The sequence below is a fragment of the Malania oleifera genome, chromosome 3, assembly GCF_029873635.1.
Source record: "Malania oleifera isolate guangnan ecotype guangnan chromosome 3, ASM2987363v1, whole genome shotgun sequence".
NCBI lineage: Eukaryota > Viridiplantae > Streptophyta > Magnoliopsida > Santalales > Ximeniaceae > Malania > Malania oleifera.
Genome location: NC_080419.1, coordinates 80,622,955 through 80,647,976, shown reverse-complemented (window position 1 = coordinate 80,647,976; position 25,022 = coordinate 80,622,955). Strand labels below are relative to the sequence as shown.

The 25,022-nt window shown below is 36.4% G+C and overlaps 1 protein-coding gene across 1 annotated transcript in view; it reads right to left on the bottom strand.

Moving 5' to 3' along the window:
- LOC131150581 (aspartate aminotransferase, cytoplasmic-like) overlaps positions 1–24,739 on the bottom strand; it is a 31,590-nt gene extending 6,851 nt beyond the window's left edge. Inside the window, exons 1-10 of the mRNA XM_058101396.1 lie at positions 24,325–24,739; positions 23,504–23,575; positions 16,174–16,235; positions 16,011–16,094; positions 13,161–13,260; positions 12,959–13,079; positions 12,313–12,476; positions 12,037–12,174; positions 11,807–11,928; positions 11,398–11,492 (exon numbers count right to left, since the gene is read on the bottom strand). Coding sequence (XP_057957379.1) covers positions 11,398–11,492; positions 11,807–11,928; positions 12,037–12,174; positions 12,313–12,476; positions 12,959–13,079; positions 13,161–13,260; positions 16,011–16,094; positions 16,174–16,235; positions 23,504–23,575; positions 24,325–24,516 — 1,150 coding nt within the window. The 5' untranslated portion in view covers positions 24,517–24,739. The remainder of the gene's footprint in view (positions 1–11,397; positions 11,493–11,806; positions 11,929–12,036; positions 12,175–12,312; positions 12,477–12,958; positions 13,080–13,160; positions 13,261–16,010; positions 16,095–16,173; positions 16,236–23,503; positions 23,576–24,324) is intronic.
- Positions 24,740–25,022: the final 283 nt, after the last annotated feature.

Here is a 25,022-nt window from a genome sequence, read left to right as displayed (position 1 = left end):
TCTCTCCCCACTAGAGTTCACTATAGACCAACCTAACTTATCTAGGAGATCTAGGCATCTTGGTTTCCTCTCGTCATCTAAAAGGTCCACTATTTTGGAAGAAACCTGTGGTAGACTCCTTGTGCCATAAAGGTGATTAAAAAAATTTGTTTGGAGAAACATCAAATCTAGGAGAATATTCTCAAAAGAGATTTTGTTTACTTGATGAGCCTTAAGAAGATCATTGCCCTGGCGCCTTGACTTAAAAAATACTTGGGAGGTGGGAATCATGGACAAATCAAAAAATGATTGCATGAAAAATGGGCTCTTGATGGAAAGAAGGCCTTGTTTTTCTCGATTCAAAAGATCATCTTGACTTGTACCTCCCTCAACATAATTACCATCATCTTTGTTCCCTTATGGACATCCCAACTTCAGTTTCTAAGACAGCCTTTGAGTCGCTTTCCATATGTTTTGGTTCATCTTTCTTAGGTGTCCCATCATTCTTATGCACATGCTTGACTGCAGTCCTTCATTTTCAGGTTCAATTAAGGACTTAACTGTTGAAGTCTGAAGAGTATGCTTCTCCATCCACCTCCAAAATCTGCTTCCCTTTGTGTCTTGCAAATTGATCGCCTACCTCTACCTTCGACTTCACCTTCTTGTAAGCCTCTGGCAATCCTTATGATCTCTTACAATTCTACCCAAATCTAACTCCAAATCTTGAATAAAACTGTTCCTATGTCTCCCATTAGCCATCTTAAGAAACAAACTAAAATTACAACCCCCCTCCTTCCCAATTAACCCTTAACTTTTGTGTTGCCAACTAATATCCTCTTCAAAACAGTCAAATCCAAATCATCACTAAGAAGGGTTCTTTCTATCCCTATCCTCCTTATTCCTACGAAAGAACAGTCCAAGAAGATGAAAGATTTCTGGCCAATTAGTTTGGTTACTCGTCTTTATAAGATCTTAACAGAAGAGACTAAGAGAAACTTTTGGTGGATACTGTGGCTTTGTCTAGTTTGCTTTTGTTAAAAATAGATTTTAGACATAGTGCCCATAACCAATGAGGTGGTTGAAGATGTGAATAGGAGGGGGGGCAGGGGTGTGTCAGCATGAGCTGCATGTATGGTGTAATTATTAGATTGATTTTGCAATTAATCCTAGGAATCTGTTCAGTTAACCAATCTTGTGTATTAAATATAGAAATACTTAGTTTCCCTAGAATAGGAATGTTTCCTGCTTTATAGGATGTAATTGTATCTATATATTACCTCCGACTTAAAATTAAATAAATATACAAGTAGAATTATCCATAGACACCATTGTTCAACATGGTAATAAATCCCCCAACAAAAGATGTAATCCTTACTTTTAGTTCCCCATCTCCCAAATCTTGAACCACGAGTCTTTGGTTGTACTGTATATGTTCACATCCCAAAAAATTTATGAAATAAACTTAATCCATGTGTGAAGCGATGTGTTTTTGTTGGCAATTCTAATTTTTAGAAAGGATATAGGTGGTATGACCCTCAAACCCTAAAATTACATGTGACCTTGGATGCTTCTTTTCAAGAATTAGAGCCTTATTATGTAGGGGGTGTCTTTGGGCCTTTTCTTCAGGGGGAAGAGCTCTAGTGAAGAGAATGTATTACAAGAAGGTGGCGGAGGAGATGAGCTTATAGCGTTACAAGAAGTGAATGAACCTTTTAGGAAAAGTGTTCAACAAAGTAGTGATAGTATTCCTAAATTGAGAGTGAGTTGTTAGTTCCTCCCAGAAATGAATAAGGTGCTCCCGACATATCAGAATCACTGATGTCCTCAGAATTGCCCATGTCTATACCATTAACTAAAGAATCAACCCAGAATGTTCTTCCTCAGGTAATCTTGAACTATGTCTGATGAGTCCCATGAAACACATGTTCCTGCAGAAAATATAGCTCCTAGATATCCACAAAGACCGAATAAGGGAGTCCTAAAGAAACAATATGAACCTGATCCTAAAGCCAAGATCAAATACCCAATTAGCAACTATGTGTCCTCCCATAGATTCTATGAATAATATGCACTCACTATTAATCAATTATTCAATGTATCTATTACTAGTAGTGTGCAGGATGCATTGACAGATCCGAAATGGACAAAGGCAATGGACGAAGAAGTGGAGGCTCTACAAAAGAATGCCACTTGGGAACTTGTTCCATTACCCGAAGGAAAGAAGACGATTGGACGTAGATGGGTATTCACGATGAAACTCAAAAGCAAATGGTAGTATTGATAGATGTAAAGCAAAATTAGTTGCAAAGGAGTATACACAAAGGTATGGGGTGGATAATCAAAAGACTTTTGCGCCAGTAGCCAAGATCAATACAATTCGCATTCTTATATCTATAGTAGCAAATCGGGATTGGCTTCTGCAACAATTTGATGTTAAAAATGCTTTCCTCAATGGGGATTTAGAGGAAGAGGTCTACACAGAGTTGCCACCCATAGTTAAACGTAGCTTTTCATGTAGAAGTGAAGTTTGTAAATTGAGGAAGTCATTATATGGGCTAAAACAGTCACCTAGAGCTTGGGTTGGGAGGTTCTCTTCTACAGTGAAAGCATTTGGTTATAAGCAAAGTAATTTAGACCATACTTTGTTTATAAAACACAAAGAAGGGAAGGTAACAACTTTAATCGTGTATGTCTATGATATGGTCTTGACAAGAAATGACATATGCGAAATGAAAGCATTACAAAAGTATCTGGATGCTTAATTCAAAATGAAGGATTTGAGGCAACTTAAATATTTCTTGGGGATTGAGGTAGCAAAATCAAAATAGGTGATTTTCTTTTCGCAATAGAAATATGTGCTAGATCTTTTATTCGAAACTAGAATGCTTGCTTGCAAACCAGTAGAAACACCCATAAAAATGAATCATAAGCTAGGAATTTTTCTAGATCAAGTTCCAACAGACAAGGGTCGTTATCACTGGTTGGTTGGGAGATTAATCTATTTTTCACACACAAGGCCGAATATAGCTTATGTTGTGAGCATCGTAAACCAGTTCATGCATGCACCAAGTGAAGAGCATATGAATTCCATGTATCGAATCTTAAGATACTTGAACAGTGCTCCGGGCAAAGGTTTGTTGTTCACAAAAAATGGTGTCTAACATTGAAGGATACACGGATTCTGATTAGGCAGGTGATCAAACAACTAGAAGGTCCAAGTTTGGTTATTTTACTTTCATGGAAGGTAATCTTGTCACTTGGAGAAGCAAGAAGCAGAAGGTCGTGGCAAGATCAAGTGCAGAAGCTAAATTCCGAGGTATGGCTCATGGTATATGCAAATTGCTGTGGATTAGGAGTGTTCTAAAAGATTTGGGGATTGAAAATGCAAAACCTATGAATCTTCATTGTGGTAATAAGGCAGCCATAGAGATTGCACAAAATCTTGTACAACATAAGAATCTTGATCAAAAGATTATACAATTTCCATTTGTCCAATCTAAAAGCCAGTTAGTTGATATGCTCATGAAAGAAGTTTCAGGAAAGGTGTTCCATGGTATGATAGACAAGTTGGGCATGATAAATATCTATGTTGCAACTTGAGGGGGAATGTCAGCATGAGTTGTATGTGTGGTGTAATTATTAGATTGATTTTGTAATTAAACCTAGTAATCTAGTTAGTTGACCAATCTTGTGTATTAAATATAGGAATATTTAGTTTCCCTAAGAATAAGATTGTTTCCTGCTTTATAAGATAAGATGTAATTGTATTTATATATTGCCTGTGCCTTGAAAAAAATATACAAATAGAATTATCCACAGACACCATTGTTCAACAAAGTGTCATCCTAAAAGTGGGTTTTGATAAAAGTTGACGTAGTGAGTTGCACATTTTTTGGATAAGGTGTTGGATAAGAAGGGTTTTGGATAGCCCACAAACAAAGGCAAACGTAGCCCCTCTTTCCCTTTTTGTTTACCTTGGTGATTAATGGGTTGAGTAGAATACTTATGCAAAGAATCTGGGTGTGATTAGAGGTCTTAACGTAACTAATAAGGAGGTGGAGGTGTCTCACCTTCAATTTGCATTGCAAATGATATTAATTTTTTTTCTTCTGTGTGATAAATTTTGAGTTGTTTTAATGTGTGGAAATCTTTGAAAAGATTTCAAACTGAAGCCCAACATGGCAAAGATTTTTTTTTGGGGGGGGGGGGGGGTGGGTTTGGTATTAATATGGATAATGGTATTTTGGATAGTTCCAAGGCTTCCTACTTTTGAGATTTTGGATTGACCTATATTTTTCTTAGGTCTTCCCTTAGAGGGGAACTCCACCCTCAATTGCCTCTTGGGATTCAATGGTTGAGAAAGTAGGTAGGAGATTGGAGGGGTGGAAAAGGACTTATTGTCCTTGGTAGTTTTATTAGTCCTATAAATGCTTCCTTTTAAAATATTCCTATCTATTTCTTTTTTCTCTCTTTTCAGAGTTCCTATAAGGGTAGCTAGTGTTTTAGGATGTTAATGGTAGATTTCTTAGGCTTGGTACTAGAGATATAAAAAGGGATCACCTCATTAGTTGGGATCTGGTAAGCATATTTAAGTCTAATGTGGTTCCTAAGAACATTTCTTTAGTCACAAAATGGTTGTGGAGATTCCCTTTGAAGGTGATTGTTTCAAGGCATCTTTCAAGATTTCTAGGAATATGATATGACGTATAACACGTCATTCCCATGTTTGCTTGAGCATGAGAATCTAACATGTCGGCCATGTTCACATTCTTAGAAATGAAAGGATGCTATTCCCACCTTCCCCCCATGGGTAAGTTTCATGGGATCCTATTCCCATTGAAATCCTACTTTTTGGATTATATTTTTCTCGCTATTTTGTCTTTTGGACAATAATGCCCCTATAATATAATATAACCACTCTTTATTATTATGTTCAAAACTAAAAGTAAAAATTTTAAATTAGCATAAATATTAACTATAAGTTTTAATTAAAAATTGGTTAATTTTTAATTAGGAAATAATTAAAATTTTAATTTAAAAATATTGAAATGGCAATTAAAAATATTAATTAACATAATATTAGTTAATTTGTTAATTAGAAATATTAAAAATTTCAATTACAAACATCAATTAGAAACTTTTAATTAATTTTTAATTAAACAATATTTAAAATGTCTATTAAGAGTGTTAATATTTATGTTAATTAACATTTTAAGCAACATTTGCAATTTATTAAATAAAAGTTATGTTAGTATTGTTTTATAAAAATTTAATATAATAGTCAATATTTAGATACTATATTGCCCTCAATTATTCTGGTTAATCAATTTTTAAGTGTAAATGTTTAAAATTTATAATTGTTGAAAAGTTTGGGATATATATATTAAATTAAATACATATTCTTAGTAGGTTTAGTGTTAAAAAATCAAGTTGTTCTGCATATATTCATTCCACACATGTCCCGGGTATAATGGTCATTTGTTTTTAAAATACCTACCAAGATTCCTATGTCGAACCAAACATCAACATGAGAATCTTGTTTACAATCTTACAACCCAAACCAAAACAAAAATATGCCAATGAGAAGACATTCCGTTCCCAAGAATGAGATTCTCGGGAATGTCATTCCATGAGAATATTTTTAATATCGTGAACCAAACCCCCCTCGAATTCCCTTTGGCACAATGTCAATAGAAGTATAGTTTTCACTGGGATGGTTAGGGCACCAAAGGAGTGGCAGTGTTCCTCATGCAAGTTCCTAGAAGTTCGCTTCCCAAGTTGCTTAGTTCTTCTTTCCTCTCACTCACTCCAAAATGCGTAATGGTAATTTGATTCAACCTTGGAAGGTAGATCATAGAATGTTTGTGTTTAGTTAATTAGTTTATCGTGTGCGTTTAGTCTAATGAGTGTGTACTCAGGGTTTGGTTTGTAAATAGATGTGTGCTATAGGGGTCTCTTGTAATTTTATGTATTTTTACATGTTTATTTGTAATTTGAAGTAATTTAGGCTTCCTTGTAAATATACCATGCAAGAGTTGAGTACCAATGAATCCCCCACATCCCCTCCCCCACCCTAAAAAAAAGGGTATCTCCCTTCCTCCTTCCGTCCTCTACCCCTCCCATATTCACTCTTGCCTGTAATTCCTTGATGCTATTCTGCATCATCTTGGTGCCTCATCTTTTCAAATTAACTACCATTCATCATACATGATTCCTTCTTTTTATTCTTCATAAGGGGACACTCTTACTTGGGGTATCCACTTTATCAGGAACCTCGAGGAAAGAGGTTGATGAGCTTGGCACTTTGCTCAATGTATCAGAATCTTTTGTTTTCCTCATTTAAGGGGTGATCCAGGGCTTGGTTAGGGAATTCTTCAGGTTCCTTTTAAAAATCCAGGTGTCCATTTGGACTTTTGACCCTAAACAAGATTAATATAAATCACTTGTGGCAGGTAAGGAAGCCTTATAAGGGGCTATTGACACATATATTTGTATGATGTGATTACAGTCTAATGAAAACCAATGCACATCTAACCATACGTTGCTGGGTGGGAGGTAGGTGTGGCTGCTATGGACTACCTTGTTCTCCATTTTAGGTGAAACATGGGTAGCCTTGTAGCTGACTTTTTGTTGGTGCGGTACTACACAAAAAAGGTGACGGCCTTATGAAAGTGTGCAGTTTATGTTATTCTTCAATGCTCAGACTAAAGTATTTTGTTTTTTTTCATTTCTTGGGCACACACTGTTAATTTTTTCAGAGGATTTCATTGCCTGACCCACTACAAAGGGCAGCACTTCTGTAGTTGTTTCGGCTGAGTACTGGAGAATATCCAAAGATTTTATTATAGTTTATGTTTATTTTTTTAATGAATGAACTTTTCTTATAAAAAAATAAATACCCTCTGAAAATTATTAAGCACCTAGAAAGTCTTTTCACTTTTCATTTTCGAGACTTGAATGATCTACTTAGTTACTTATGTGCATAAAGAAAAAAGATAAATCTAAAACCTAATTTGTCAGGATTTGTATCTGCCTGCGGAGGAAATTCAACTATAGTAATTCATTGAATTGGTACCTTATGAAAATTATTTAGTACCTTGAAGTTCTTTCTGCTTTTCATTTCAAGACTTGAATGATCTACATATGTGCATTAGACAAGATCCTAGTATAAATCTAGAACCTAATTTGTTAGGATTTGGGATTGCCTACTGTAGAATCCAACTATAGTAATTCAGTGTAATTGTATATTGGTAAGGCGGTAAGAGAGTAAGAGCCCTTTTCAGGTCATCCATGGTTTCTCCGACTTGGCAACCCACCTGATGCCCATTCCTATATTTCAGCTGAGTTTTTTGCCTAGCACATTTGAGACCTCTATGCTAATATGAGACAAAAGATTGTTGTAAGTACTCACAATATAAATTCTGATACATGACGGCGAGCTTAGCCTCGTGTGATTGGGCCACTCTCTCTCTCACGAAATGACTCTCATCCTCACTCGAAATCAAACATGGCCGTGCAAATAGCAGATGTTAAGACACTCAAAGCAGATCAAAGTTAAGTCCTTCAATCTGAGTTTGGAGGAGGGGGAGACCCTTTTTTTGTGTGTGTTCGAGAACATCATCTCTAAAAATTGGTCAGTTAAACTCTCAAAGGAGGTAGCTTTTGTGGGTTGCCAATGGCTTATCTAACTTCATTTGGTTGGGTAGGGGTTCCGGAAACGCTCATAAGGGAAGCCATCTATGTTGGTTGGCTAATTGGACAAGGGTGGGTAAGTTTTTGGGGCCAGGTTTGAGGAAGAAAGGGAACAACTTTCTAGTTTCTTTTCCCTGGATGTGTAAAAGGTAATTGATGGCAAATGTTCGTGGATGAGTTCTGAGAGTTTGTGAAGGAGTTTCATCTTGTTCTTGAAGAAGTTGGTGCAGCAAGCTCTTCACATCCCAGGTCGTGGAGTAAGGTGGTGCTCGAAGGTAAATCAGGCGAAGGCAACGTAAGTTGTTTGAAATCAGATCATTTATGTTTTTGGTGTGCGGAGCATGCAATTGAAGGATTCTGGACTGACAGTTCCAGATAAATTCACATCATGCCGGGAGGAGAACATCCAAAAGGTGAAAATCAATAGGGCTCCAGTGGCCGCTGCAAGTGTCGCAGAGGCATATAGGGTTGTTGTCGGGGAAGAAGAGGGCACAAAGGCAGGGCTGGGTCAGCTGGTCCTCATCTTGAACTCAGGCCGGGCATGTGAGAAAGGAACTTCTTCTTTCTTATTAAAACTGGGCCATTTAATAGAACAGGCCCAAGGTTTAAATAATAATTCTTTGGGCCTTTCTATGGGTCCCAAAGAGCATTCTTCTCAACAGGGGTTTTCTCAGTTGGGTCTCACTTCTAGAAAGGCCGATTGTGAGGATATGGGTGACCAAGCTCATCTCATGTTCGATCCAATCAGTGATCAGGTCCATTCCCCGGGCCAAAATTCACAGAAGTCAGAAAAGGGAGAAGGAAGCAGTCAGATAATTGTTAACGAAGTCAAAGGCCTCTCTCCAATTATATAAGAAAATTTTAGAGTGGATAAACATTCAGCGTGTTATTAGGAAGATTTAGCTCGGTTTCGAAAATCATTTGGGAAAAAATGATGATATTTATAGGAATGTCAGATTGGTTGTTGATTTCGGTTTTGCAGAAGGGTTAGAGGCTGGCACATACAGAAGTAATGGAAAAAAAGATGCTGGTTTGGGTACAAAATCTGAACCTTCAGGTTTTAAATCTGAAAAATCTAAGGGCCCGAAGTTGTATGCTTGTCGGAAGGCTGCTCTTATGAGTGCAGAAATGAGGAAAATATATGATGTGAAGAGAGTATTCCGGTGAGATAAGGTCAAATATTTAAAGAAGAGATTCTGTAGGTAGTTTGAGTATCGTGGAAGATGCACTTGCAGGATGAAGGATATAGGAAGTCATGGAACTAGCAAAGAAAATGAGGTAAAGAAATGGGGAGATTTTTCAGATTTAAAACCGGAGATTCAGGGAACAACATGGTTATGTTTCTGAATCCTGTGATGATCTTGGGGACCTCTTATATGTTCATCCAGCACCTTTGGAAGGATTGGAGGTGGTTTGTATTTTTGATAATAAGGGGTTGGAGAACAAAATGCAGTGCAATGATGGAAAGCCCAAGAGATAATGGATAAATTGGATCTGAAAATGAGCGATGCTGGAGGAAAGGAAGTGCATTTATTGGGATAAATTCAAAGTGAAGAAGGGTCGAAGAGAGCTAGCAAGTCTGAAGTGCTCGGTGAAATATGATGGGAAGGGTTTGAAAAGGGGTTTCCTTGGTTAATTGGTCTTTATGATTATTGTCTTTTTTAATTTTGCTTTATTTTTTCTTTCTTTTCTTTTTTGCTTTTTCTGTTCTTTATTTTTTTCAGGTGGACTTCTTGTCCCCTCAGTTTGTAACTTCTCTCTCTCAATCTAATATACCTCCTTTTATTATCTAAAAAAAATGAACTCACAATATAAACTTAACAAAGATGACTGTGATAGTACATATATGTCATAAGCACCAAGAATTCTTTTATGAAATTGCATGTCCATGCTTCAGGCGAAGAATTTTGGACAGGATGGAGACCAGAGTTAATGACTAGGTACCTATTGATCCAATTCACAACCAGGTCAAAACAACATTTCACGATCTCAATGTGAAGTCAAATACAACCAATCAACTTGTCTTATGCTCATTCGAATTTATGATATGTGAATCTAATTTCTAGTAGTATTTCTAGAAAGTTCAATTATCACTTCCTGCAATTTTTAGGAATTTAAATCCCTAATAATTTAATCAGAGTCAAAATTAAGAACAACTTTGGAAGTAGAATGCTAAACAAAATAATACAAATTAAATAAAAAAAGATAAAAAGATAAAATATGTGAGAGTTGGAATTGGAAATAGCAGAGGGGAAGAGGCATCAAGTCAATCGACGTTTATTGTTCAAAGGCAAAAAGATACTCAAGAACATCTTCAGCACCAAGAATGCTAGTTAGATATGAAAATGTACAAACAAAATTCTCAATGGCTCTCCTTATGCTTTCTCTCACCATCCTCCCTCTATTATGCTTTCATAACAGTTGTGATTGATTATGATGAGAATGGGATCTCCAGAATGTCACCCAGATTGAAGGCAAGGACTTCAAGCCATGTCTGGTGAGAGATGGTGTATGGGAATTTGTTCATTTTGTGAATAATCTGAGATGGAATCGTTGGGTCAGGGTTTCATTGTAGGTGGAGGTGGATATGTAAAATTCTCCCGTTTTTTCACTTTTGGAGTGCTTTGATTGATAGGGTGGTTGTTCAATCTACTTGTGTTGATAGGTTTCTTGATGTGTGGGTTTGACATTAAATAGCAGGGGTTTGTCAATCTTCATTCAAGGGGGTTGAATGGGGAGAACTTGAGATTATTTCAAGGGGCTCTAAGCATGGTGGGTAATTCTTTCAATAGGGTCTGACAAGGCAGGTATCTGATTGAGGGTATTATCTACTCGTGCTGCAAAGCAGCAAAATTTTTAGAACGAAAGGTCTAATCCAGAATTATGTATGATGGCAGGAATAGTGATGCGATTTTTACGCTTGTGGATAGTCCAATTGTCACACAGAGAGTTTTCGTGTATATGGGTTGTAATGGTGGACATCTAGTGAAAGGCAACCACATGGATAATATGTCAGATGATGATAATTACGTTTTTGAGTGTGATATAGATTTATGATTGAATGATAGTCATGCTCAGTTAGGCTGCAATTCAGACTCTTCCCCCAGTGAAGCATCCCATTTTTCAGAGACTCATACACTTGATTTTCAGAAGTAGACTCATTTAAGGATGAGAGCATTAACTTATGGACAGTGATCAGCCAAACATGGAAAACAAGACTGTTTTGAAAGGGGTGACACTCTTATCAGCTCGTATCTTGCCAGCAAAGGATTTCAGTGGGAAGGATAATGAAGTTCAGGATAAGATGGGTTTGTGATTAACTGGAGGGTAGGAAATGAGGATGGATTGTGGGAAAATTAAGAAGAAAAAGAGCCAAATATAGAACAGTTAATGTTCCATTAATCATGATGGGAAGGGTTTGAAGAAAGGCATTTTGAATAAATTGTCTAAATTTTATTTTTCCTTTTTATTTGCTTTTTTAAAGTTTTGAGCAAGCTTTTTGTCCTCCTTTAGATTGTATTCTCTTCTCTCTCTCTCTCTCTCTCAAAATAAGTTTTCTTTTTGCTGTCAAAAAAAAAATTGTACAGAATTGCAAACTCAAAACCATGAATGCTTAAACTGCTTTAGAAAAGAAAGAAATAAAAACCAGGAAAAAAATAAATAATAAGATAAACAAACAAAATGAAACAGCCAGCACCATATGAAGGGAGCTCCAGATTGGTTTACCTCTAACATGTAAAGCATCAAAGAGCTGCTGGCGCATGCTGATAATACGGTCAGCCATTCCCTTCAGCTCCACAGTCCATTCATTGTACAAATCTCTGCAGGAAAAGCAAAGGCAAGGGGTATTTTTTGGAGAAAAAATTATTACATTTATGAAAAAAATGAAGCTCATAAACAGAAGAGAACTAAATGAGAAAAAGATGATGTCCTTTTTTTGTTTGTTTGTTTGGCTTTTTTTTTTTTGGTGAGTTCTCTGTTTCAGAAGTCTACCTTTTGCAATTAGAAAGAAAACATAATATCCAGTTATTCAACACTTCTAGTCAATTTTGATAATATACATGAGTTCTTACATGCAAAAACCTTTCTTGCAATTCCACAAAAAATTCAATTTCCCTTGGTGAAGATTTGGTACCTGTCCTTGAGGATAGTAGCCACAATAGATGCACCATGAATGGGTGGGTTTGAATACATGGGCCTGATCACAAGTTTCAGCTGGCTCTCAACCTTGCTTGCCACATCAGCTGTCTTGCAAACCTATAAAAACAAATACAGCAGCAGCCATAGATAAGAGTGTAATTTTTGAAAGGATTCAGATGGAAAATGTCACAATAAGCACTTTAAAAGTCGGGCTTCGAGCCTTACAATGCTCAAGGCACCAACACGTTCCCCATAGAGCCCCATATTTTTTGCATAACTTTGAGCTGCGAGGCATTCCCCACCATCTGCAACAAACATGCGAACAGACTGTGCATCCGCATCCAGACTACCACTTGCAAAACCCTTGAATGAGAAGTATCCATCAGTTCCATAAATATGGAATAGTGCTGAATGAATAATAATCATTATCCACATGATTCCATTTTGGATAAATGCAGATCAAAGATTTTTAAGTACTAGACTAAATTCAGAGTGATCTACCTGATAAGCACTATCAAAGAAAGGTAACAACCCTTTCGATCTCATCAACTGCCTGATCTGCTCCCACTGCTGAATGGTAGGATCAACGCCAGTGGGATTATGAGCACATGCATGAAGCAGCACAATTGCACCAAGTGGTGCAGAACCAAGATCTTCAACTAAACCTGTTAGGAAAGACAACACCATAAAAGATCTATGTAAGCAGGCCACAGACACCTGTAATTCTAACATTACCCACAAGAAAAAGAAATAAATAAAATGTCTAAGATCATTGAATAAAACAAAGGAATTCTGACTACAGATATATAGTCCAATATTAACTAAAATCATCCAAGTAAATCTCTCGTAAAAATATAGTGGGAAATGTCAATTAGGACCAAAGGTTTACTGAAAAACCTATGTAAGCAGGGCACAGACACCTATAATTCTAACATTACTTGGAAGAAAAAGAAAAAAAACAGTCTAAGATCATTAGATAAAACAAAGGAATTCTGACTGAAGATATATAGTCAAATATCAACTAAAATCATCTGAGTACATCTCTTGTAAAAATATAGTGGGAAATGTCAATTATGACCAAAGTTTTACTGAACGTCACATCAGAATTTCAAAAAGGTCTGCTTATACATTAAGGATGTTTCCAAACCTTGGAAGTCCAGCCCACGTGTTGCTGGATCATAGTAGCGATATGTCTTCACGGACAACCCTGCTAGAGTGAAAACCTTTGGGTGGTTTCCCCATGTGGGTTGGGGGATGTATATTGTGTGCTGCAGAATAGGATAGTATCAGTGTGGTTTCACATGATAATCATTAACAATCACTAACAGTGTGAGGGGCAGGTACTCTACTTGGTGATAATGTTTTGCCAAAAACTCAGCACCAACCCTCAGGGAGCCAGTACCAGACAAGCCCTGGACAGTAGTAATCCTGTTCTCTTGAATAACAGGGCTGTTTCCAAGCAAACAAAGCAAGCATCAGCTTAAGACCAACCATGAAATTAAAAATAGATGTAATAATAAATTGCATTGCCCTGTGAAAAAAAAAAAGGATAAGGGAAGGATAAGGGATAATTTGGAACCACTTGCTGAGAAGTAAGGGATAATTTGGAACCACTTACTGAGAAGTGCTTGTCTGATAAATTGCTGAATTTAGTAATTGCTGATTGAAATGAAAATGCGCTGAAGGTTATAAGTGTTGTTTAGTTGTGTTTAAAAGTACTGATTATAAGTGATGGAGCTGGTTAAACAAGTCGTATTTGGATACTCACATTTATCATAAGTGTTGTATGAATCTATTATAATAGTTACATTATCATATTTCAAAATATGATCAATATATTATAATATTATAAATTTACAATATATAACTAGCCATGGGCACGCACTATATGCATGCACCAGACTCTATTTTAAAAAATAAATAAATAAAAATTATAAAGAAAATAACAAAAAATTAAATAGTATAAAGATATTTTGGGATAGTGGTAGATAGTTACATGGATATTTTGGGATAATTATGAGTAGTTATAGGGATAAATTTAATATAATTATAAGAGTATTTTAAGATAGTTATAGATAGTTAAAGGAGTATTTTTGGAATAATCATTGAAAGTTATAGAGATAAATTGACATTTTTGAAAGATGACACCGAATGGAGAATCCCCTTATAGTATTACAAAATTAGAGAAAACTTAAAAAAAACTATAAAGAAAATAACAAAAAAGTACATTTTGGGATAGTTATAGATAGTTATAGGGGTATTTTGGAATAATTATGAGTAGTTATAAGGACAAATTTAATATAATTATACGGGTATTTTGAGATAGTTGTGGGTAGTTAAAGGAATATTTTGGAATAATTATTGGTAGCTATAAGGATAAATTTGACATTTTTGAAAGATGACACCAAAGGGAGAATCCTCTTTATAGTATTAGAGAAAAAATAATATATGATTATTAAATTATTTTAATAGTATTATTAGATAAATTAACATCTATTATTGATATTTTTAATTAATTTTAAATATTCTTAACTGGAAATTTAATTAATATTTATTTTAGTTAAATTTTTTAATATTTTATTTTAAATAAAATAATAAGTAACTATTATTTTATAAATTAAAAATAATATTATTAATTTTTGCTTATGTTTATAATGTTATTAGTTCTATAATATTTTAAATTCATCATTAATTATAATCAGTACAATAAAAAAATATTTTTTTGGGGTGTTTGGGGGGGGCAAAATCCTGGCAGCTTAGAGCAGCACTAGACGACTTGCAGAGGAGGATGTGGTGGCACAAGGAGGAGGTGAGAGCTCTGGCATTCAGAGGAGAGATGCCAGTGGCATTCAGCGGCAAAGGCGGCATTAGGCTAAGAGGCACAGGTCACTCAAGAAAGGGAGAGAGAGGAAAAGAGAGGGAGTTTCTGAAATTACAAATGCACCCCCATAACTTGTAAACATAAAATATTGCCACAATAGCTAGTAGACACTTATAAATGATCAAAAAGCCATACCACATTGCTTCTCAAAATTCAATTTAAAAGTGATTCTCAAAAGTACTTCTTTACAGGAAGTACTTATTTTTTGTGCAAGCCAAATATTGTTTTTTATATAAGTCGTTGCTTCTCAAAATTTACTTTAAAAGTGGTTCTCAAAATACTTCTTCACAGCAAGTACTTATTTTTTGTGCAAGCCAAGTATCATTTTTTATGTAAGTACTTATTTTTAAGTGATAAGAGCTATAAGCAGTTTTTTAAGTGCTGCCAAACAGTATCAAGTAACCTTAAACAAATTAATAAGATGATTTCCACTGATTATAGAAAACACAAATAGTCTTACTACCATTCTTGCCACAAAAGAAACATTGATCAACACTTGGTGCAAGAGTGATCGACGATTGTGATGCTTACATTAAGCTCATGATGGTCCTCGATTCTGACGCTTGATGGTAAATATTCTTTTTGGAAAACAAAAAATAAGAAAAAAAGAATTGCTGATCTTAATTGTGAGAACGAGAGAATTCAATGCTGAGAGGTGTATACTAAGCGCAGCTTGTGCATCCGTGACATTTGTGGCGAAGAGTGACCTTGCTCAACCTTTTGGCAAAGACCAGGTGTTCAAGACTGATTGAATAAGGACAGTAAATAATCTGGAATCTGTGCTTGATAATTTTCTTTTTCATTTGCTCGGGCATGATAACTTCAGTTTTTAAGGGCTATGTTGTGCTGCCTGTGCACCAGGAATGCATTGGATAAAAATCTTATTTCACCACTGTCACGTTGGAATTGCTCTGCCCTCAATGGCATTTTCAACAAGAAGATATTGTGGAGAATATAATGGCTTAGCCATAAAACTAGTAGAAAACAATCAGACTTTCTCTCCCAAGACTAGACCATCATTAATGATCATCACCAGAGGAATTTGAAGCAATGCATGCATCTTTGGTAAAAAGTAAGGAAGGTTTCACCTATATGCATGAGGGTATCATAATTTAATGTAAATTTTAATTTACAATAATAATTTCTTACTATGGATATCAATATATCATAACTATTTTCTCAATACCACGTTACAATTCTTTGAAATATTACAATAGAAATGTAGAACCCTTACTATACTACACAGACATTGGTATATTATTACTTATCAGAAGGTATTGGAATTAAACATATCAGGTAGAGTGCTGGATATTCGTACCTATCAGCACCAAAAATGAGCTTAGCACTCAATTTATTGAATTCTGCTAGCCCAGTAATAGGAAGATATTCCTTGACACGAGATCTGAAAATTATGTAAGTTGGAGCTCACTCACAAATTCATTCAAAGTTGCAATTTCTATAGAAACAAAGAAACAGCTTACTTGTCATTAACAAGATGCTGCTCTGCTCGTCTGACCACATTCAGCACAAGAGGTTTCCCTTCCTGTTATGGCATCAATAACAATGATATAGAAAACTTTTCCTTGGCAAGTAAAAGCTATGGTGTGTGAATACATGCCTCCCTAAGTTCAGCCTCTCTAAATTAACCATTTTCTTGCTTTAGGTCTGTTAATAGAGTTTAGTAGAACTGAAGAACTAATGCAGCTATAGGTCTCCCTCTCAATATATCTCATGTAGATCATAGTGGCCTCATACATCCATACCTTCATTTAACTCACACTCGCTAACATAAGTTAACAAAGCTATCTGGTAGCACTCCTCCTCAAGTTGGAGGATAGATATCATATGCACCTAGGTTGTTAAAAAATAATTTAACCCAGGCACCCCCAAAGATTTAGTGAACAAGTTTGTGCACATGGGCCATTGCTAAAACCTTTTGCGCAAGTTTCTACCAAATAAATAACAATCAAAATTAAAGTGTTCCATCCTTTGATGAGAGACTAGATTAGAGTAATATGATACAACTTGATTATCACACATCAACTCCATAGGCTTGGAATGCAGAAAATCAAGCTCTTCAAACATGTGCTTCATCCAAACCATGCTACACGTAATATTAGCCACGACCCTAGACTCAAACTTAGCAATTTCCGTGCAACCACAGCTTGTTTTTAACTTTTCCATGATATCAGGTCACTATCAACAAGCACATGGTACCTGATTTGCATAAGTGCAATAATGCAAGACACAAATAACAATAACCCAGTAACTTGTTTGAGGGGAGAGACCACACTTGGTGAAAGATATGTTTGACCGAGTGACTGTGAGCTAGTTTTAACTTCCCAACAAGTTTCTTCTACCAAGGATCAACAAGTTACCCATGTTTGCCAACAATTTGCTGTTAGGATCCATAGGTGCTCCAACAAGTTTGGACCCCTACAACCCAGTCTCATCTAAATGGTCTAGAACATACTTCCTCTGCAACAAGATAATTTCAATATGAGATTTGGATAGTTTTGTACCCAAGAAGTATTTCAACAATCCTAATTTTTTTAGTTTGGAACCTTTTCTCTAGAAAGTTTCTTTAGATGCCGCATACCCTCACTACCATCATCCATAACTAGTAGTAACAATATCATGATCACCAAGTAGGCAATTATCAAAATCATACTAACAAGTAGCAATATGGCAGTTAAATACAACGTGATCTAGCACATTGACCAAACTCAAGCACTACTTCATTGAGCATACCAAACCATGCTCCAAGAGACTGCTTCAAGCCATATAAGGATTTTGTTTTTTATTTATTTTGACAATGCACCAAATGGTAACTCCACTTGAACAAGTAACCTAGGTGGTTGCTCCATATAGACTTTGTTCTGAAGATCACCAAGAAGACATTCTTCACATGACTAAAACAAAGGCAAAGACACATGGATAAAGATAAAAAAATATGAAACAATCTTAGTTGAATATATCCTTTGGCAACAAGATTGGACCTCAAACAAGCCATAGAACCATCAGCTTGACTTTCATGTCCCAATGACATCCAAGCATAGACTTCCAAGTAGGAAGAGGCGCAAACTCCAAGTATCATTTGCAAAGCAAGCACCACTAATAGGATAAGGCTTCAAATGTAAACTTGGAAAGAAAACAGAGAATATAGTATTAAAATAGTAGTATGAGTATGAAAAAATAAATCATATGAGACAAAGTTAAGAGATCGGAATGTGCATGTGCATTTAAACTTTCCAAACAACAATTGCATGTTTAAACTTTCCAAACAACAAAATGAAGGTCAACATCATAGGACACAGATCATAAGACAACAAAACCGAAAGTGCAACATTAGGAAATGATGGAAGCTCTCCTCCCAGTCCCTTGAGTTGTTGTCGTATGTATGTCAGCAAATTAGGATGATCCAAACTACTAGAAGGACAAGTCACTCAACTTAGATGAAGACTCATAGGATAAGGATGACTAGGCAGAGTTAATAGGTCCCAATCCAAAAGACTAGGTAAGGAAAAGACTTATCAAGATCACGTCATGTACCCACAATTAACTAATATAAAAGGACACACATCCAAATACGGGGAGGTAGTGAGAACAATGCAGCATCAAGGAAAAGAATAGATATATTCACCACCAAGGACAAAAGATGGTATTCCATATCAACAAAACAAGTAATGTACACGGCATCCCTCTAAAAGGATTCAGGGATATTTCATTTGGTAAAACTGGAGTGGATTCATGAATAGCTCTGTTTTTCCAATCTGTGGCTCCATTTTGTTGTGGAGTGTGGGCACAATATGACTCGTGAATTGTTTCAGATTGTAGGTAGTGAATTGGGTGTTGAAGTACTCCTCAACATTATTACTAATTGAACAAAGTCTTTATTTCAGAATAACAAAAAAAAAAAAAAATTAAAATCACTCAAATTGATCCTTTATCAAAGTCAAGTCATCCTTGAGGAGTCATCACAAATGTAACAAACCATCTTCAACTCAATTGAATGACAACACAGCTATACCCCAAACATCAAAATGAAACCAATATAAAAGGGCTTACAACTCTTTTATTGACTTGGGACGCAAACAGAACACCATGGTCCCAAGTGATAAAACTCGCCCCCCAAACTAGATAGAACTCAAATCAAGAACCAGTTGCTTTAACTTATCCAATGAAGGATCACTGAGACTGATGGATTTTAAACAGTGTGGCAGCATTAGTATGATTGTTGATTGGTAGAAGGAGATGGCAAGTCAATTCAAAAAAGTCAACTACCCTCATGTCCTTTGCACATCATGTCCCTCATCTTCAAGTCCTAAATAACAATGGAATGAGGAAAGAAGATTATGGAACAATTCATTATGGACACGAGATTAAAGCGGAATCTAGGAATATACAAAGCACAAGAGAGAGATAGGCAAAGGGAGTAGGATTCAATGTCCCTATTACCCCAATGTATTGGCCCATTGGCAAGGGTAACACTTGTGAAAATACTGGAGGGTGGGAAAAAATTGGTTATACTTTTCATACGGTCAGTGGTAGTAGAATCTATGATCCAAGACAGATACTAGATGACAAACAAACAAGTTGTAGGGTTACCTATTTGCGCAAGGGATGCAATAGGAAGAGATGTTTCTTGTAGCGCTTGATACTGTATGAACTTTGAGTACTCCTCTGATACAGATATAATGCGCTCTTTTTCTGTAGTTAAAAAAGGAGGGGTGGAATTGGCGGTTACATTGGCAACATATTGGGGCTAACCATGGAGATCCCAACACTGCTCAATTGTGTGGCCCCCTTGTCCACAATGAGTATACTTATTTGGGGTATTTCTACCACGTCTCAACCTCCCTCCACGATTACCAAAACCACCCCAAGAGCCTCTGCTACCACCAAGCTAATTGCCAGAACCACCTTGTGTGACAAATGCAGACTTCTTGGAACCCAAAGTTGGGAATCCTGAACTAGGAGCCAAGGAATGAGGGCAAAAGGAGGCACAAATTTCATGAGTAAACTTCAGCAAAAGATGGCAACTCTGCGCTACAAAGAATCTGAGATCGGATGGGTTCAAACTCTGGCTTCAAACCAGCTAGGACTCGAAGAACCATCATTTGCTCCCTCTGCTTTTGTATCTCACAGACACCAGCTGTTATAGGTTGCAAAATCTTGAGTTCCTCATGAATACGCTTCACCTCACCAAAGTACTCAATGACACTCCTATCTCCCTATTGCAACTGAAAGTACTCCATGAACAGGTCATACATATGAGTTAAATTACCGAGCATATAAGTTTAACAAAGTCCCCAATCTCCTTACACACATCAAGATGCATACACATCCAGGCAATCCATGATTGGATTGAGTTCCACAGCAATGAGACAATCAATGCGTCTTCTTGAATCCATATTTCCTTTTGCTTGTCATCATTGGGTCCAAACTAAAATAGGTGTTCCAACTTGCCTAAGTCTATCAAATAGATCATTATAGCTTTAAACCACTGCAAATAACTATTTTCATTAAATTTCTCAGTTGTAATATGCGGCAACAATGAGGGGATCAAACTTCTGGGATTCATTGACTTATCCCAACAAAAAAAAAAAAAAAAACTAACAATAAACAAGTTGTTGGATTTCTAGATTAGGAAATTCTATTTTTTGAATAAAATCTAAAAATACTATTTCAGATTCTAGTAGTTTCAGTTTCCTGTTTTCTAGCCTAGAGATTTGGTGATTTGATTTGCTGATTTTTTGTGATTTAATTTTCTGATTTTGTGGTCTTCCTAATTTGGTGGCCTTCCTCTACTATTTATCTTGTAATCGTGTCTCTTGAACTTTAATAAGAATGGTTATTCTTCTTCTAAAAAATCCTTCACAAGTCAAACAACAAGGTTGAATCACAAACACAATAACATAGCAACTGTTACAACAACCAATTACCTCAACCACACTAACAAATAGCTTCCAAAGGTACAGCACACTCAATAATGAAGTGCTTGGTTGATAATGAGCGAAAAATTAAAAAGGATGGAACTTTGGGCTAGAAACCATAGCCGCTGACTAGGAAGATAGCCATGGGAAATCAAATCATCGCAAAAGTAAGCTTTTATGGAGCCTCATGCATCAGTACATGGCATTAGATCTGTCAACCTTCAGCTGGCAAGTGGGACGCCGCAAACAATGAGCTTTTAGGCATCCGTAGATCAGCATCATCTATGGGCAACAATGGCATTGGTTTTCCAAAAAATTGAAGATATTTGATGGTTCCGAAGATAAATGGAGTTGATTCAACTTCATGGTGGACAGCCCTCCTAAGGTGATAGAGAGGCAGAGGTCGAAGTGGTAGACCGCAATGGTACTATGAAGACAAAAGACGTTCCCCTTTGAGGCACAGGGGTCCGGAGGCAATGCCCCCAGTGGGGAGTATGCCCCCCAGATGACGGGGTCTAGGGACCAGCCTATCCAGCATGAACGGTGGGCACAGTAGGTGGGCAACGGCTACCAATGTGAACGGCAGCCGCGGTTGGTGAATGATGGTCAATGATGGCCACCAATGTCAATGATGGCTATGGTAGGTGAGCCGCCACCACCTACCATGGTAGGTGAGCCGCCCATGTGTTTCTTCCATGGACCAAAGGTTATAAATAAGACCCCCCCCCCCCAACCGGAGCAGCACACAGTCCTTTTCTGTTTTTCTATTTGTTGTCCGTTCACCATTGAAGCTCATCTAGTGAGTGCATGGTTGGACATATTGTTGTAATCCGATTGTTGTAATAAAACTTTTTATTATCTCTTCAATCATTTCTTCAAAGCAGATCTTGGTGTTGTTATTTTACAAAGGGCTGAAGGATTTTGGTTTGGTGTGGAGCTTGGCATTAAGGGCGGCTTTTTAAGGTTTCAAGCCTGGGGACCATGCTCTGATACTGTGTTAATATAGTAAAATTGGAGAAACTAATACAGTCCATGCATAATATATCTAATGTACACCATAATGACCATCATATCGTCATTAACTCACACTCACTAACATACAGTAATAACATTGAGTCATAAAGTAACCGAAAAGAAAATCGTTAGCTCAATAAGACAATGCAAACATGGGCAGGCCACATAATAACATGGTTGCATGCTACTGTCATCACAATTAAAATAAGTAATAAGTGAATTACAAAGATGCCACAAGCTTTTTACATGAATAGCTGCAGTGCCTGCATATCATGGTACAGCATGAGGTGAAGGGTGGCAAGCAAGAAACTTGGGATAGTTGAGACCAAGCCTGTGGCAGTACATCATAGGCGGAGTTCTGCCTGTAAAACAAGCATCTCTCAAGTGACATCTTCTACGCTCCATTGGTTGGACCAAAACTACTACCAAAGTTACTTTTCACAAATAAAAATTTCTGCTGAATTTATTTTCTGCAGAAAACTAACTTTTGTGCAAAAAATCTCCACTGTTTGGTTGGCATTTTAAATTTTACTTAAGAGTTACACAAATAAAGATAATATATAAATTTTCATTGAGTTTTTTTTTTTTTTTTGACATCATATAAATTTTGATGAAAAATGGTTCAACAGAAACTAAGGGCTCGTTAGTTGTGGAAAACATTTCCCATTTTCTATTTTTTAATTTCCCAAAAAATTATAAAAACTTTAGCTTATTTTTTAGTTTTTCAAGATTCTAATTAAAAAGGTAAAAAATAAATAAAGAGTTTGTTTAAATGTGCAAAACAATTGCTCTTTATTTATTTCTAGGTTCTAAAATAATTACAAAAAAGGCAATTTGTTTTCCAATTTTCCAAAAATTATATAAGGTAGTACTTGGAAACATAGATTTTGAAGCTTGAACTTGGATCTGTATGGATTTTAATGAGCTCCATAAATAATCAACATAATTTAAAGTCCAAGATTTGAATTCAATATTCCAATGTGCAAAGTATTAAAAAAAAATGTTTTCCTTGGAAAATAGAAAAATAAAGTGGCATTTTTGGAATTATTTTAAAAATTAGAAATAGAAAATAAACTTATTTGCCAAGCAAATAGTGACAAAAATAGTTATTATTATTCATGACAAAAATAGTTATTATTATTCATGGTGATCCATTAATATAGGAAAGACAATAGTGTGACTGATTTTCTCGCTAGAGAAGGAGAAATGGGAAACAATATCATTTATGAAGAACATCATCTTTTATCACGTTCTCTAAAAGGTATTCTTTGAATGGATAGGTTGGGTCTCATTTCCCTTCATCATTAGTTCATCCTCGATTTTTGTTTGGTTAGTTTAGATTTTTTTGATTTTAGTATTTTTATTTTTGCTAGGCCTATTTAGATTTGTTCCTTATTTAACTTTGTTTGAATTTGTAGTCTTATTTTGGTTGGTTGTTGGTGTTGTTTTTGGGCAGTTTTTAATGTCTTTTTTATCTGTAATCTCCCAATACTTGTCATGTAACCACGGTATGCTTCCGCCAAAAGTGAGAGTATATCAATAAATAATTGGAGGTACCGTCCTTTTGTTGGAAAAAAAAAAAAATATCATACAAATGTTGTAAAAATGGAAAATTAAATAATTTTTTGTAAAACTAAAATGGAAAACTATCATTGTTTTCTACAACTAAATGGGCCTTAATTTTTGGTAGAAAAATAATTTAGTCAAACATACAACAAAGAAAATATTTTCCTCCCAACCAAATGGAGAGCCAAGAAGAATGCACCTACATTTAATGTTCTAAATGTGTCCATATTACTGCTTGTGCTTATGCTATAACACTGGTCCATAAATGCTAGTCAAGGTAGTGAAAAATACCCACCTCCGTTCTATAAGCACCAACACCCAAGTTCAACTTCACCGGGCTTGAATCTTTATTATATGCAACAGTCACCTGTTTATTAAAACAAAACAATAGAATACATAAACAAACGAACTTGAAAAGGTCCAGGCATCAAAACCAAAGAACATATAGTTGAAATTTTTTTTTTTTAAAGCTGCTTAGAAGAGGGGTAAGATTCAACATAGAACAGCCAATTTATAGTGGTTCAAATTAAGTTCGTCCAGAGTACGAATACTGTTGTTGTTCTCCAAATAGAATAGATTATCAAAGCATGCACCAACATAGAATTCCTCTAAATGAACACTTTCTCTACCAAATCTTGTTCAAATGTTCATCAATAACACATCAAAATTTAATAAAACAAAATTTAATAAAAAGAAAAAGAAAAGAAAAACAGAGACTCCAGTCATATCCGGATGAACTGTTCAGGTCTTGGTCATGGATGAGGGTCGAGGGAGGTTTAAACGAACCCACTGAACAAACCTCTGCTAAATCCACCATCAACTCTTTTGCTATCTGTGACTCACTGAAGCATCCTTTTTGGGTTACGATCACAAATTCAAGTCATCGTGTTTCTACACAATCGTTCATTGAGAACATGAAACACAACAGAACCTTCAAAATTAAAATCGGAACAAAAAAAAATGATGAATCAATGATTATCATCCGTCGCACAAGCAATTACCACAATAAAACTGAATCGTCACCAAAGTTTAAGACTCTATCGATCCACGAAGCACAAATTATATCAGACTCAACAGAATTCCAGAGAGAGAGAGAGAGAGAGAGAGAGAGAGTACTCCTAGAATGGGATCCTCGGGAGCACGAACAAGGTGAGCAAACACAGAGTCGCCATAATAGCCCGAAGTAAGAGAGGCAGATATCGTCTGGTTAGGGTTCTGAGAAGCCATGGATGACGCAGGGGATCCCTCAAGGTGTCTCGCCAGAGCACTTAACCTCCGATGGAAGGGTGACTGCAACTCCGGGTGCATTTTAGACTTCTTATTCGTTCCACGCTTAGGCTACGCCTCGCCCGGCCGTTCGCCATTGACCGAGATACTCCTTTATAAAAGGTCGGTTCAAGCTGACGTGGCGAGCCGCGGAAGCCGTTATGCGGTGACGTAGATTCGGAGAGAACGTTGCGGTTGCGATAACGCCGATAACTTTCGTGTCCGCCAGAGGTTCACGAGGGTCGAGATGGGTTATATGGTCACCAACAGGTCACTTTAGTTTCTCCAGAAGACATGCTCAGTTAAGACACGTGGACTTCGAGCGGCACGTCTATCCCGATACGATACACGTGGCAAAAAATTCTGCTGCTTGCGTGGGGACGGTGTGGGCCAAGGCTCGGACAAGAGGCCCAACGTGACGTGGTTGGGCTACGACCCGACCCATTGTTTGTGAGGTGTTCAGTGTTCTCAACTTTGTTTCATTAGGCTTTTTTTTGTTATAAAAGGGACTTTAATTCGTCTTTATATGATTTAAATTGCGTGATAGA